This window comes from Podarcis melisellensis, assembly GCF_964234715.1.
Source record: "Podarcis melisellensis genome assembly, chromosome: 7".
Taxonomy (NCBI): Eukaryota; Metazoa; Chordata; class Lepidosauria; order Squamata; family Lacertidae; genus Podarcis; species Podarcis melisellensis.
The window spans coordinates 23357416-23373786 of NC_138539.1; the positions used below are offsets into that span (position 1 = coordinate 23357416).

At 40.3% G+C, this 16371-nt stretch overlaps 1 protein-coding gene across 5 annotated transcripts in view; it reads right to left on the reverse strand.

Moving 5' to 3' along the window:
* Positions 1 to 16371, reverse strand: part of VPS13B (vacuolar protein sorting 13 homolog B) — a 353019-nt gene that overhangs the window by 129863 nt on the left and 206785 nt on the right. For all 5 annotated transcript variants that reach the window (XM_081919663.1, XM_081919665.1, XM_081919662.1 and 2 more), the window contains exon 31: positions 795 to 998. In XM_081919663.1, coding sequence (XP_081775789.1) covers positions 795 to 998 — 204 coding nt within the window. The remainder of the gene's footprint in view (positions 1 to 794; positions 999 to 16371) is intronic.

The following is a 16371-nucleotide window of genomic DNA, read 5'->3' on the forward strand; positions in this document are numbered from 1 at the left end:
TATTCTGCTGTGAATGTAAACATGCAGGTTATGTTGGTGTTATCCATATTGTACATTTTTGCAGGGTAGAGATTGTACAGACAGACAGGCCTGGCATAAACTGCGTTCACCAGGCACAATCCCAACTTCCTCCCCCAGCACTCATTCTGAAAAGCATGTTAGCTGCACAGGGCTACTATGACCTCTAACTGGAAAAAAGCATCAAAGCCTACTGTAGCAATATAATCAAAATGGAACACTAAAAATGGAAGATGTCAAAGTAACATTTATAAGTAGACTTGAGCTGGAAGCCCTCTTTTGCATATCAACAAATCAGCAGAAATTTGTCATTTCAGAAATTGCAGCTGTTTTCATTTACAGAAGCACAGAAACTGGTTTGCAGCCAACAAAGGAGGGGAACTCTTTTTGTCCTCTGCCGGCTTAAAAATGTCTAAACTGGTTTTGTTCAAACTTTGTAAAAGAACAAAAGGGTAACAACTCTGTTGTTCATAGACTGGAAATGTGAATGCCAGGTTTCAGCCTGGAGTTATATTTTATGGCCATATTATAAGCTATTATGGAAATACAGACATAACTTTATCTGCACGGAAATTACAGTGCAACAGTGCTACAAAACAAAAACTTTAAGTGTACTGTCCAGATCTCTAGCTCACGGGAAACATGCTTTCTAGGGAATGCAAACACACTTGAATGTACAAACAACAGCATGCTCAGCTGAAATATGTGGGATGTTATTATCATAAAGCTTTTTTTGCTAAAGAATACGAGGCGCTATTTTCGCACTGCTTTCTTACCTACTAGCCATATTCCACTCAAGTGCTGGATTCTGAGAATTCCTTTCATTCTCTGGCACTGTCCTCCCTTTACCATTCTCCTTCTCTGGCTTCAATTGATCCCACTGAGCAGTACCAATGTTGATGGACTGGAGGTCTATTTGATACTGTCTGTCTTCCACCTCTGATCCAGGATCACGAAGAATCCCCAGATTCAGTGCTCTCCTATAGTGACAAAAAATTAATAGATAAAGAGATAATAGAGAGAGGTTGCATTGTTTTCATCTCTGAGATTATGGACTGGAGCAAGTCTCAAGGCCATAATGTGGGCAGAAAGTCTAAACAAATGGTAACTTAACAATAGGGTTAATTATTAGGTCAATGGCTGTTATGGCCCTGGGGCTGGACTCTCCTTGGAGGATGAGGTTGGTGATTCAGAGTGGGAGGTGTAAATGGCTTTAAAGTCACCCTCAGAAGCACCTTCTCTATTGAAAAGGCCTCTGGACTAAGGATGTCATATGGTCTTCTCTGACTCATCTCAGAAGCCCCAGTACAACCAAATTCTCCTCTTGTTCCACTGCATCCCTTTAAATGAAGAAGCATCTAGTGAAGGTGGAGCCAGCTACTGAGACAAATCTGCAGCTCCTACAAAAGGCTCAGCTGGAGAGCAATTGCTGTAGAAACATTATGTGAGCTCTGCTCTCATGTAGCATTCAGCCTGAGTATTGCACAGCTAGAGTACCTTTGTTTTGCCTTATCCACCTCATCTTGCCTCTGTTGAGGTCAGTATGTGCATGAGAACAAATACTTGGATCCAGAGTTTGCATGCCAACCCTCTACTCTGCCACATCTCAAAATTAATGAGGGGAAATTGCCATCTGGACTGCCCTTTACGTGTTAGCCACAGACAATGCCCAGCCCTGTATCAGAGTAGAATGGAACAGCTGCCCCATTTGTACCCAGTGTAGCAAACAAAAGTTGAGTTTGGAGACCTGGGGTGCATTTTAAATTGCTGCAAAACAGGAGCAAGACGCTTATGTGCTAGTAATATCAGGTGACCATAGCTGTCAACTTACAGATTTGAAAATAAGGGACCAACAGCCTCAAAAATAAGGGATCATCAGCCAAAATAAGGGATTTTGCTATTGTAAAGAGTTACATACATTGGTAGGATTGACAGATGCTGTCAATGACGGCATGAGGCAGTTGTGGCGCCACGGTGGCCGCTGAAGCACCGCCCTTCTGCATCCCTCCCCATCCCCTCCTCTTCCTCCTCCCTTAGGTCGCCTCCTCAGCTGCCACCACCGCTGCTGCCTCCGGGCTTGCAGGCGGTGGTGGCAAGAGTCTCTCTCTCTCCCCCTCCCAGGCGGGGAAGGGCTGAAGGAACTCCTCGTGCCAGGACAATGGCGCCAGCACGCTCCCTCTCTCGCAGCGGAGGACCCGAGCCGCTGCTCCCCTCCCGAGCTGGGCAAGCATGAAACCCAGGAAATTTAAGGGACATCAGCAATAAGGGACAGCAGCGGGACACGGCGCTGGGATAAGGGAGTTTCCCGCCAAATAAGGGACGGTTGACAGCTATGCAGATGACTCTTCATCAATACCCTAATGCACATGTTCACAACAATAAAACACAGTCATAATGCAATAAGAGTGAGAATACAGCAAGGGATGGCTGGCATGTAGTCCTCCAGATGTTGTTGGACGACAGGTCTCATCATCCCTGACTACTGGCAATGCTGGCTGGGGCTGATGGAAGCTGGAGTCCAACAACATCTGAAGGATCACATGCCAGCCACCCCATAACAGAGTTAAAGAACCCAACCAACAGCAAAATTAATTTACAATTAAAATAAATTAAAAGCCTGGTGAAAAATAAAAGTGCTTGACTGCTCATTTAAAAAGCATAATGGAACAGTCCAGTCAAATCTCTCGTGGGGGGGGGGGAGTTACAGATCCCCATCTCATATTACCAACACACTTCCTTTGGCAGTGAAACAGATTAGGGCCTATGATGATGTTCGTAAATGATGTACAAGTTCATTTTCCTTCTGCTACACAGTTCAGGCCAAAAACACACTGGGACAGCTCGGAGAATTGAGCTAATGTTCTCTGGGGTACAAGCGTAGATGTTTCTGTCTCTCACCCCTGTTCTAAGACCCTGGAGATTTTCTTGGGACTTTAAAATCCAGGTGAGGCATGACCCAAGGCAATCAGTGGCCCCTCTGAACTTTACCCTGGTCACATTCTGCAGCATAAGAGCATTATAGAAACTAAAAACTGGACTGTAAGGTATGCTAAAGACTTCCTGATCCCTGTTGTAAAAGCTTCTCTTAATCACTGTGACATATTACATTAGACGTACAATTTATTGTATCCAATACGCTCTCTACTGTTCTCTTTGCAGGTGGCATCAGAGAATATACTAAAAGCCTACTATAGTTGGTAAATAATATACTAATGTAATACACCCAAAGAAGACCTTAAGCATGTAACAGGAAACATAACTTTGATGTTTTCCTTTTTAAATTGATTTAGTCTGGGTCAGGCATTTTGTATGTTTATATAAGACACAGCTCATGTTGAATCAGTTATTACTCACTGCTGAATAGGCATAATTCAGAGGTTCATTGTAAGAAAGTCAAATGTATTCCCTTACAGGTCAGTTGAGACTTATAAAAGACTGCAGAAACCAAAAATAAAAATTAGAAGTTTTGAAAAAGGATATAAATAATAGTGATGTATGGCTTAATCGTATTTATTAAAGGAAGCCTTACTTTCACACATTTCTCTTCACTCCAAAGCTAGGGGAATATTCATATTATATATTGGGAATGTCTGGCTCTGAAGGTTATTGTTCGGAAGCTTTGGTTTCCTGGGTGACTGGGAAAGCCACACTCCCACCTGCCTCAGTCAGAATACTTTATACAGGGTTGTAAAGCTAAAACATGGAATATGGATGCACTGTAACCTGCCCTTAACCAGACTCCAGAGACCGTGTATGCACATTCTTTAGGGTCATGTGATTTTCCTCTCCCCAATGGATTACTGCCCTCAAATTCAAAAAGCAAAAAATAATCTGGTGCAAGCACTTTTCAAAAGGAGGACAAATGCTAGCTTCCATGTGCTGTGTATCCCATCCTTTATTTGAAATGTGCCCAAGAACCAAAATGAACTCAGGGGAATTTGAAGAGCAATTCAGAAGCTTGAGAAGGTGTCTATGGCAACACTTTTAATACTTTAAAAGTGTTAACTGCAGAAACTGCCTTTTGTATTCTGGCTGTTGAAAGAAAAATGCAGATTGAAGAATTATACATTTTTTATAACGTTCACTAAAACCAATTACTTTTCAACAAAAATGTCATATGCTTATTCTACACATGACAACATTCCCCATCCTGTTGAGAAGTACACATGGAGCACTTTGCCACTTTCCACCAAAAACATGTGAAATTTAGTGGAAGACCACCACTGGTTAAGTTAATCAACAACTGTCGCTTTAGCAAAATAATTTATTTTGGTGCAGTTGTCAAAATTGTGGACTTGCTTTGCCCCGTGCATAGGTCTAAATGTTAATAATTACTTTTTTAAAAAAATAATAATCAAGGAACAAGCTGAGACATCAACTTTTGTTCTCAGTTTCCATTTGTAAAATTGTAAATGAAAGAAAATTTCTGGACAGAACTGGACATGAGGCAGCAGTACTATTAATAGTAATTAGACTCCCCTCCCTTTTCCTTTTAAATACCGTACATTAGTAGTCATTTTAAAGTTACATTAGCAGCCCCTTTGAATAAGGTCCATGGCACCGGGGAGGGTTTGTCACCTATTTCCCCCTCCCCCACTTGCTATTTTCTCAGTCGGGGAAACAACAGATAGAGGTATCACTTTGATATTTGAATTTCTTCCATGGAAAAAAATAGGGTGTGTGTGTTATGGTGGTGAAGTAATTTTAATCAGGAAAATGGTGAGGGGATGACGACGACATCTTTAAGATCCTATCCTAGTGTTACAGTATTGATACAAATTAGGCGCACCTCCTGCTACTTGTTAACACTTTTGAAAAATGAAACGTCTTATTCATAGATCCCCTAGGTTGCATCTTGTCTGGCAAATAATAATAATTTATCATTTATACCCCGCCCATCTGGATGGGTTTCCCCAGCCACTCTGGGCAGCTTCCAGCAGAATATTGAAATACGATGATTCATCAAATATTAAAAGCTTCCCTAAACAGGGAAAGGCAAATGAGCCACCAACTGAATTTACATCAGCATTTTACACAGAAGTGGAAATGGTACACAATTGTTTTTCACATAACAATGTTATTGTTGGTATAAACCCAAATTCCAAGCCACCTCTCATGATAACAGTTTTGGCATGGAGGTCTCATTGATCTGAGTCTGCACAGCAGCTGCCTTGTGCCACAAGTCAATATTATTCAACGTATAGACTAGCCCACACTACACAGTTTGTGCCCATGCAGCATCCAATTAGGGGTGGAGAATTTTATCTGATCCATATTTTTAACTGACCTAAATTTGAACCTCCCAGATTAATGCATGAATTAGGACGTAATTATCTTTTACATTTTGCACTTCCCTGAATTTTGCAATATAGCGCTCAGCTCAAAAATTGTACCAAAATGAGTATGAACATCCATTTAGAAATGTGCATATTGAGGGGGAAAGGTAAAGGTACATTTTGTGACAAGATAATCAAAGAAATATTTAAGTATTATTTAAAATAGATTCTTTTAAAAAACAAAAACCACCCCACCCCACAGATTAATGCAGAAAAGTGACAGAAAGGGCATTGTGAATAAGCACACTATGTGAAACTGACACGGAGCAAAAATAGATGGATCTAAATTCTTGCAATGGGAACTGGTCTGCATGGCTGGTTGATTTACGTTAAATGAATGGAAGCTGGCAGCAACCAAAACACAGAGAGTTCCAAACGGCTTGCGCATGGCAGCTGTACTATGAAAAGTAGTCTAAGAGGCCTCTCACTCACAGTTTATCTTAGGATATTAATATATTAATCTTTGAAAAATAATATTGAGCCTCTTCTTTGCATTTTTATCTCCACACTCAAATGAGCTTTATAAGCCAAAGGAAATCTTCTCACAAAACTTATAAAAGAATCAGCTTCAGGGCAAAATATGATAACTCTTTCCCCTGTAATGATGGCAGGTGAATGCCACTATAATGTGAATTTGTTTTCCATTTAGGAAGGTCAGCTTTAATGAAATGGACCACAGCATGGTCAGAATTGATTGTAGTACATGGATCCTACAAAAGCCACTGAACACATGAAAGGAATTACAGTAGACCACACATCAAACGTTTTGGCCTTGTGCTTCCTTCCTCTTATCCTAGTGGCAGGAAATGCACTACATATCCCGTGAGGTGACCAGACATTTAAAAGTAGTGCCTTGTTCCAAAAAGCTCTGTGTACAGTAATTTACCACAAATAAGCAGAAGACGGTTTTCCACTGCAGTTGTCTCTTACACGTATATCTGGAGCACAATAGGGAGGGGAAAAAAGGTAAAGTATGGCAACTATATCTTTTCAGGATAAATGCGGGGAAATGTAAACGTCAACTAAGTTTCAGCTTTTTGCTGTGTTAATGTGTATTCTGCCTGGTTATTTTAAAAAGTATCTGTTTCTTGTTTAAACGCTTCAACAAAAAATTGAAGTGAGAGTGAACTTTTTTGTGCTCAGAGAGAATAATGTTGATTTACTTTTACTGCAGGACTTATTCTAAATGTTGATTTGATAGCTGTGCAAATGATGCAGATGCATAATTCTAAATGGAGGTTTCGTGATATGTTTGGATGATGAAACATTTCCACCAGTCACAAGAGGAACATAACTTTTCTAAATAGACTCAGAAAGGATGACAAAGAACAGGGAGTAATGTCAGCAGCAAGAAGAAATAACTGGTGCTAAAACCAGATGTAAGAACATAACACATTCTTTATTGATTTGTTTTACGGGTTAAATAATTTTAGCTCAGAACTCAACATTGCTTGTCTGTAACAGGACACTAGGTTTTGGCTTTCTAAAATATTACATAAATATTTGGCTTAACACTAAACTGAGGCAAACAACCTCTTTCGGATTCTACACCCATTTTCATTTTGTCATACCTGGTACTCATTGGTTGCTCAAGGTTCTGTTTGTTTAGTGGTACAATACCTCAGCCTTATCAGGTGCTGTATATATTCACCTGGAAGTACTGAGGTTGAGTTTCACTGAACACAAGCTTCCTATTTACTCTGTGGATGTTATTTTGATGTCGGGTGAAAGACAGAACATCCATAGTGTGTTTGATAAGCTGACATGGGACAGGAGTTCTTTTTTTACTGTTGTGTCAGTTTATCAAACCCATACGTGGATATCGGTCAAATCCTCTAATGACCACACTGAAATTATTTAAATAGATAATTTATACATATGATATGTACTGTGCTCTCTATAGAAACAGAAAATATGTTACACACATTATATCTGTACCATTCTAATTTCTTATGCAATTGCTTATACAGTATATAGTGGGAAAAATTAATGTAAGGGGGTCCACATTAGTTAATAACTGCATTCATAATAACTGCAATCATAAGGAGGACCCAAGTTTATGATGTGAACTATATTCTATGGGGGTGAGGAGAAACCCAAGTTGCTATAGTTTCACACTTTTATTGTATTATTTGTTGAACAGCAGGCATGTCAGAGTTTCCACAGAAATACCCAATGTGGTATTTCGATATTAAATGTGATACAAGCCAGGTTAATAAGAAATGTGGAATTCTACCTAGTGTTATCAGCATCTCAAATAAAGCAGAAAAAATGTAAACATATTAAAACACCCATCCTGAGGTATATTATAATCTACAGTTTTTTTCACCCTGCTTCAGCAGCATGTGGGGCCTTACCCTACTGCCAAGCTGCATCAATCAACTATCCTTTCCCAAAGTTGAAATGCAATACTCTGCTACATTAACAAAACTAACATTTGCTCTTTCTTCAAAGTCTTGTCTTCAGCTAATGCTTGTTCCAATGAATCAGTGAAATATTAACCATGGAAGACTGCATTGACAAAGAAGTAACAGTAACTAAGTAAGATACTCTATTCTTATTCTAATTCACATGTTTTAGAGATGATAACTTTTAGTATGTTTGTTTTGCGAGTTCTATACTGTACTGGCATGCTAGCCTTAGTGTCAGAATTCAGTAGAATGCGTATGCTGTGCTTTTGACTATTAAATGTAAAAATCTGTGGGAAATTATAATATACCCAAAGAAGCCAGGTGGGTGCCAAGGTGTACAGAATCACAGTCACTTCAGAGAAATAATGTATGTAAAGCATTTGATATACGTCTGTAAAACATTATATTCCTTTGATTTCGAGTAAAAGCTGTCTGCTTTCAGAGACAAACAAACAGTAATAAAAACATTAAAAGTTACCGAGCCCTGGGAAAGACTGTGAAGGTTTAGGGATATAGGCCCTCAATGAAATCTGCACATAAATATTCTCTGAAAGGGTATGGGCAATCGGGTTAGTCTAGAAGAGAAGGCAGGGAGAAAGAAATGAAAGCCAAAAATCTTCCTTATGATGAATGAGTGAACTGGCAATAAAGAGCCTGAGGCAAGAAACCAGAAGGCAATAGTCATTCATCTCAGCCTTTCTGAGTACTTGAAGAACTGTTCATATATTATTTCAGTACAGCTTACAAGAAAGCCACAAAGCAGGTCAGAATTATTAATTTTCCACAATGTGCCCCTCCCAACTGCCACTTGCTTCTCAAGTTAAGAAACAAAATAAGACAAATTTATACTATCTATTGAATTCCTCCTTTTACAGTCATGGATAAAGCTCTTTAAAGCGATTACAAAATCAATGTATTGTGGCAAGTTACCCTAAATTTATGTGTAATAAACTACAAATTTGGGCAGTTAGTTTTTTTTTAAAGTCTCTTGAATATGGTATATAAACTTGCCTTTGAATTTGTGATCTGCATTTTTAATTTTTACCTCATTACATTCCAATATTGCTGATGGGGTCTGGTGGAGAGCTCATGTAGGTGTTTGAATCATATTTAAAACTTTTAGTTGTCAAGATTTGCTATGCATAACTAAGCAGTTTTTGTGCCTTTCAGAGCTGTTTAAAATTTCTTGAGAGTTCTTAAACTCATATCAACTGCAGCTTTTGAGAATCAGATTGCATTTAGAAATATTACATGTTTAGAAATATTGCTATATAATTTAATTGGATGGTATCCAAAGCTCCAATTCTGCTAACACAAGAGACTTGTACAGTCATACCGCATGTTACAGACGCTTCAGGTTACATGTTTTTGGGTTGTGGACTGTGGGAAACCCGGAAGTACCAGAACAGGTCACTTCTGGGTTTCGCCACTCGTTCACAGGTGTGGCGCTTCAGGATGCGAACGCTGCGGGTTGTGGACGTGCCTCCATCACGGATTACGTCCGCAACCCGAGGTTCCACTGTACTAGTGAAATGGAATGTCCCCCTTCTCCCCTCTCATCTGCAGCCCCCTCAAAATCAGCTCGAGAGGATTGGGGACTCTCTGAAGAGGTTCCTGGGGCGCATGGGTGGAGGAGAGGAAACTGAAGTGATCACTTTGGTTGTACCAATTGCTTTTGCAGAGTAATACACAAAATAATAATATATACTGCCACAAATCACTGTACAATTAGAACACAATATAAAAAAGAGTTTAAAACGACTTCACATTATAGAACATACATCTGAAGTGTCCAGAGCCAGGGTAAAAAGATGCATCTTCAGCATTTCCTGAAAGGTGCATAATGAAGGCCCTGGATAAATCTCTGTAGGAAGACACATCCACAACTTAGGGGCTGTCACAGAAAATACCATCCCCCAGGCCACTGCCCACAGAGATTCTGATGGCGGTGGAACAGCCAAGAGGGCTCCCTCCACCAATCTCAGCACCTGGGAGGGCCTGTAGGGAAGCAGATCATCTTTCAAGTATTTGGGGCCTCAGTTGTTTAGGGCTTTAAACTCTAACAGAAGCACCTTGAATTGGGCCCAGAAACGAACTGGCAAGAAGTGCAGCTGCTTCAAAACGGGACATCTGAAGGGAACCCAAGCCAGTAATCTGGCCATTGCATTTTGGACCAATTGAAGTTTCCACGTTGCTTTCAAAGGCAGCCCCATGTAGAGCACATTACAATAATCCAAACCAGACCATGGAATACAATGGCTATGTCATCTCTGTCAAACAGTAGCTGATGAAATAGCTGTAGCTGAAGAAAGGCACTCTTGGCCACTAAGGCCATCTGAGCCTCCAGGGATAGTCTTGAATCTAGGAGCACCCACAAAGTGTGGACCTGCTGCTTCCAGGGGAGTGCAATCTCATCCAGAGCAAGTGGCCTCCCCACCTCCCAGGCATGAAGCCACATAACATCTCTGTCTTTTCTGACTGATAAGCTATATGTATGTAAAGTTATTTCCAGTTATTCTGGGCAGTAGATTTGAGAATATTTAATACATGTATTTACAAAAACCATGGATGGTTGGTGACATTTTAAAAGGCACCTCTAACTCCTCTCACACAAAAAATCCTTACAACTCATTTTATTTGGATACAAATTTATGCACATATAACTACAACAGTAATTCGCTAGTATTCCATCATCTATTTGTCAACACCAATCTTAGTATGACTATCCTGCTGCTGTCCACCAAAATTACTACTGAGTAATGACTGCACATTTGCACTGCCATTTGTTGCCAGATTAAGTATCTAGCAGCAAAAAAAGCAGCCCACAAGTTCAGCTCTTGGCTTCTGGGGCTCAGTGTTTAGGCTTTCTTTCAAACCAGCAAAACTGCAGCAATGTGTTTTAGGTCAAAGCAGAAAGTTAAGTTGCTCATCCCTTGCACATACAGCCTTGAAGAGCCTTCAATTTAGGAGATGGCTGTAGCTTGCTGCATTCATCCTGAGGTCATGCATGTCTTTGCAATGGCATTGGGGTGAAGAGGAAGGCAAGCTCTTCACTCTCATCCTTGATGAGACCCAATGCTATTTTCCAGGGCTCCATGCATTATCCTCATGCATCAGGAGGCCTGGTCTCACTTGCAAAGAGGCTCATGGAAGTGGTTTCCCCAACCGATTTTACATCATTCCTATGGCCATTTGTTCTTTCCTAATTTGTAACGTGCATACATAATACTTAAATACCCTTGACATCAGTTGTTTAAATTTCTTACAGATAATGGCTGTAACCCAGGAGATTATGCCACTTGGCTGTTTAGCAGTAGCAAGAAAACTGGGACACTACACCCACTTGTAATTGTTTGAATATCTATAGACAGGATTTCAACTCTGTTTATCAGGCTATACATGCATAGACTCAGCAGCTTGATAAGGAAAAGGAATTCTAGATACAGGCATCAGCAGATACTGTATACAAAATTCCTATCCAGCAAAGAATATGCATAGGGATGTTTTCTCTGCAAACATAAACTGGACTGGCCAGTGGGGTGAGATGGGTGGATCTCTGTTGTTCTCTCATCTCTGCTAGTATCAAGAAGGAGAGCGACAAGGCAGCACAGAGCTCAGTGTGATGCGGGTGCAGCAGTGGTGCATGTGACACTGTGCCCATACAATGCTAAACTCCTTGCTGCCTTACCTCTCACCTTCTCCCTGTTAGTACCAGCAGTGACACAAGTTGTTGAGAAGATGGGAAAGCAACACAATCCCACTCACCCTGCCAGCTGCTACTGGGTCAGGCATTATTGTATGGTAAAGCATGATTAAAATTATATTGATATCAAGGGAACCAAAGAATTCAGTGTGATCCTATGCATATTTACTCAAACTTAAGCCCTACTGGGTTCAATTAGGCAGATGTCTTGGTAACTGCTTAGGACTACAGCCCTGGTTGCAAACAAGCAACTATTTGAAAAGTAGCAGATACCACCTGAATGAAACAAGTAACAAGTAAGAAGTAAAACAGGAGGACAGATTCCCATGAAATATCAAGCAAAACAAGAAAACATATAGAAAACAAACTTTTTAAACCTGAACAGTTTAAATGTAGTAAAATGGCAAACAGTAAACTATTCAGTCATTTCCAACAGTATTGTTATGGTAAATTTTGGCAGCAAGAGGGAAAGTATTCCTTGAAACTTATTTCCTGCTGCAGGAAGCCACAGTGTACACCATTGCTTTTGTGCCTGCCAAAGCCAAACACAAAGCCTTCAAGTTAAATCAGCTAAACATCAATGCACACAATATGCAGGAGACATATGCCAAAGACATTTTTGAATGGTGGTTTTATGCCAGCTACAGTTCTTCGCACTGTCACACTAGTTTCCACTTGTAAGAAGATGTTATTTATATCAGTTACCATTAAATTAGAGATTTGTTTTTAGGTGTCTGCTAGTGAATTCCAGGGTTACTTTATATTAATACCAATGTTGGTGCTCCCATCAGTTAATGTATCTGGTAGGGCAGCACGCTGGATTCAGTTGAAGCCCCAATCGTATTGGGCTGATTTGGGCAGAACCAGGCTAGTCAGATGGAGACAGCCCCAGATTGCAGTGGGATGGGCATCCCATATGATCTGGGGCATGGCGGTAGGGGAAATAGAGTAAAAGAAGTTTTCCTGCACATGCCTGTTCTGCAGGGGAGCACACGTGTACAGTCAAATTCAGCAGGACTGAGACATTTGCTCCCCAGCTGGAAGCAGACCCCAGCAGGATTGGATCTTCCAGAGGATTCAGTCCTGAAGGCAGCCAGGGTCTGCTCTGCCAGTGTCTTCCACACATGGAACTCACTGGGAAAACAGCACCCAGCCCTAGAACAGGAGGAATTAAAGTGTTGTTCTTCAGATGGTGTTGAGATTCGACCCCTATCATTCTGAACCACTGGCCATGCCAGCTGTGGCTGAGGGAAATTGGGATTCAAAGGACACCATGTTAGCTAATACTAAAAGGATTGTGAAAAGTGATAACTTATGCTTCTCTATTTGTTGCTGCAGTACAATTCCAATCAGTCCCCGCCAAGATGGCCAATGGTCAAGAATAATAGGAGTTGTAGCCTAGAAGACAACAAGTTCCCCATCCTTAGTGTAAATTTTGCAATAAAAAGTAGACCTGGGATAAGGTATTGGTCCCACAATACTGGTGTAAAATAAACTTACCTAATGAATAAACAGAAGACTTTCCCCTTAACTCAATGAGGGGCTACTGATAAATCTATTTCAATAGGTGAACATTCCACATTGTAAAAAAAAGGATGGAATACGTTAAACAGCAACAAAGCTGAAGAGGGAGATTTTTTAAAAAATGTGCTAAGATTTTAGAGAATAATTTTAAGAAGAAAGAAACCCACACCCATTCTCACAAAGCACTTCAAGAGCTGTGGTAAAAATTTGTCATAGATAAAACCTTGTGAAGGACATCAGAGAACCCACAAGTATTTATGGAATGAACCACAAGTGTATACAGAAGTTAACAAATGTCTCATTACAACAAGGATATGGTTACCTTAGTAACAGAAGCATAGCCTTCACATTATATTCAACTTAAAATTCCACCATAATTAAAAGAAAGAAAATAATCTGTTTTAAATATTACTAGAGAATACTTTCCAAACAAACAAAACATTTGTTGAAACCAAATACAATGTAAATTATATTTACTCACAAGCCATTAATAAAGAATGGTAACAGTAAGCTTTCTGAAGCTTTTCTGAATTATTTTACAGTAACACTGTTTACCACAACCAGGGATTTTATATGTCAATGTTAAACATATATGGCAGCAAAGTATCCTTGAAATGACTGTTCAAAAACATATTTTTGAAATCAGCAGGAAGAGCCCAAGGGACAATGAAACGTTTTGTGGAAAGTCAGCTATTTGCCCAACTGGAATTTGATTTAAATACAAATACAATCGCATGCTAACGGGCAACATCAGCAAAATGCACACTAGGGCATTTTACTGCTTTGGTCCAAAAAAGAATGCATGTCAGGCTCTCTAAAGCTTGACATACAGGGGAAAAGACCTGAAATCATATAATTTAATCACCCGTAGAAAACTGTTCTTCCAAATCCTGAAGACTAGTTCTCACATCCAAATCAGAGAGTCTGGAAAATTTGTAGAAAACAGCTCTCCAAATTTTCATAGATTTATTAATATCATGAAGCTACTTAGTTATGGCAGTGCTCTGGTGTAATAATCTTCCCCAAAGAGGCGGTTTTAGGATAGCACAACTGGTTCAGCTGCACTGGGTGCCGTGCTGCTGGGGGCGGGGGGCACAACAGTGCTGTAAAACAGAGCGTGAGAGGCAAGGGGCACCAGATTTTAGTGTTGCACAGGCCACTGCTGAAATTTGAGAGCCAAAAGTTCACCACTATTCCCAAATATATTTTTCTGCCCTGATACCTATGGTTATGCACCTAAGAAATAATCTCCCTAGACCAGGCTTCCTCAGCCTCGGCCCTCCAATGTTTTTGGCCTACAACTCCCATGATTCCTAGCTAGCAGGACCAGTGGTCAGGGATGATGGGAATTGTAGTCTCAAAACATCTGGAGGGCCGAGGCTGAGGAAGCCTGCCCTAGACCACGATGAACCCTGACTTCATTTTCTAGTAATTTTGTTGTCCCCGAGAGGGGGCAATGACAATAAAGATATTATTATTATTATTATTAGTGCTCTGTACGAATCTTTTTTCCTGTCAAGCATACAAAAACAGTATGTTGTTGTGAATATCAAGGTTCAGCAGCAAAACCATAGAGGCTGCAGAAAACTTGAGTAAATGATCCGACATGTTAAATATGGATTTAATTGTGATTAATACTAACAGTGCTTGTGCACAAGGGAGACTCACATTATCTGCTAAATTGAACCAGGCGCATTACTACCAGGCAAGATTTCCAACCTAAGTGAAGTTAAGGGGAGCCTCATCTTGGAGTACAGATTCATCTACCAGCCATTAAAGATAAAGTAGCCCCCATGAACACCAGTCATGACGTAACAGGAGGTGAAAAGGGCAGCTCAATGTACTTAAATGGTGACATGCCTGCTGCTTTTAGACAAGGTGAAATAAGTGCTTCGAAATTCAAATAAGACAATATAGTGGGATATTCTTCCAACTTCATGTTTTCAGTCCTCTGAGAATTTGGTTCCCTACAAACTGCTTCCACATTCTAACAAACTTCAAGTATTCTCACAAAGGAAACGGCTTATTAATAGTTAAGGATGGGCAGCTGGATGCACGCAGGTCAACACCTCAAAGGTTTCCATCTAGCCTCCAGTATATCCTCTGATCCCAACAATAACACCCCGCGTATACCATGTTATACACCCTGACCACATTTTATCAAATGGAGACACAGGGAAGGAGCTGTTTTAACCCCTATCATGCATGATACGTACATCGGGCTGTTGTTGAACATTGTATTGGGGCCAAAATAGACTAGTAAGATTACTGTCTGGAAATACAGAATGTATCTTTCTAGTCTTAAAACAGCAGTATCAGCTTCTTTACTGCTTCTGAGCACAATTCGTTGTTTAATTAATTAACAGTCAAAACCCTGAATGGCTTGCCCCCAAAAGGATCCCTTTATTTCATATGAACTTCACAAAGATCTTCCTGAGAAGATTTCCCCTGTTCTTTCTGCCTTTAGAAGTAAGGCAGGTATGAACCAGGAATTGGGTCTTTTCTGTTGTGGCACCCCAGCTCTGGAATGCTCTCTGGACTCTCCTCTGCCTGGCTCCTGAGTAAAGTCCTTTTTATTTGCCCAGACCTCTTAGATCTGTGACTTGTTAGCTTTTATCCACATCTCTATTTGGTAAATACTGCTGTTTTGTGTTTGTTTGTTTGTTTTGTTTTTAATTGTGCATAGTGTTTTTGCACCTTGTTGTAAACTATCTTGGGAGAATTTTGGGGCACCAAAGAGTAGTACAATAAATATTCAAACAAGCAACTAAGAAAAGGTTCATCTGCCTGTTTCAGATGAAAATACATTTAGTTCCTGTTTCTTGGCTTGTATGGAACAAAGTTCTGTGTAGCCCTTCAGCTTTTCATCTGACAGAAATATGCCCCAGTGAAAAACTGGATGTCAAGTACAGCTGTAAGTGATTGCTGTATCAAAGTGAGAATGATAAACTGTGTTAACTGAGAGACAGTAAAGCAGAGGTGGAAATTTGTAGCCCTGTAGATGTTACTGGACTCTAACTCCTATCACCCTCAGCCAGCATAGCCAATTGTCAGGGATAATGGGATCTATAGTCCAGCAATGTCTGAGGCGCAGGTTCCCCATCCTCTGCCACAAATGCATGAAGCCATCTAGTCTTTCTTCTTTACAGAAAGGTTATAGAATTTCATACCACAATGCAGCACTATAATCATGTATTGAGAGCTGCTCCACACATTACACACTGAAATTCACATGGAACTAGGTCTTTTAAAAATAAATTAAGCTTGAACCGATGAAGGAAGTTAGTCTATAATGCTTCCATCCCCAAACTGCACAATGTGCCTCTCAACAGTACACAGTATAAAATACCCTACGTACAGTGGCGTAGCGTGGAGGTGC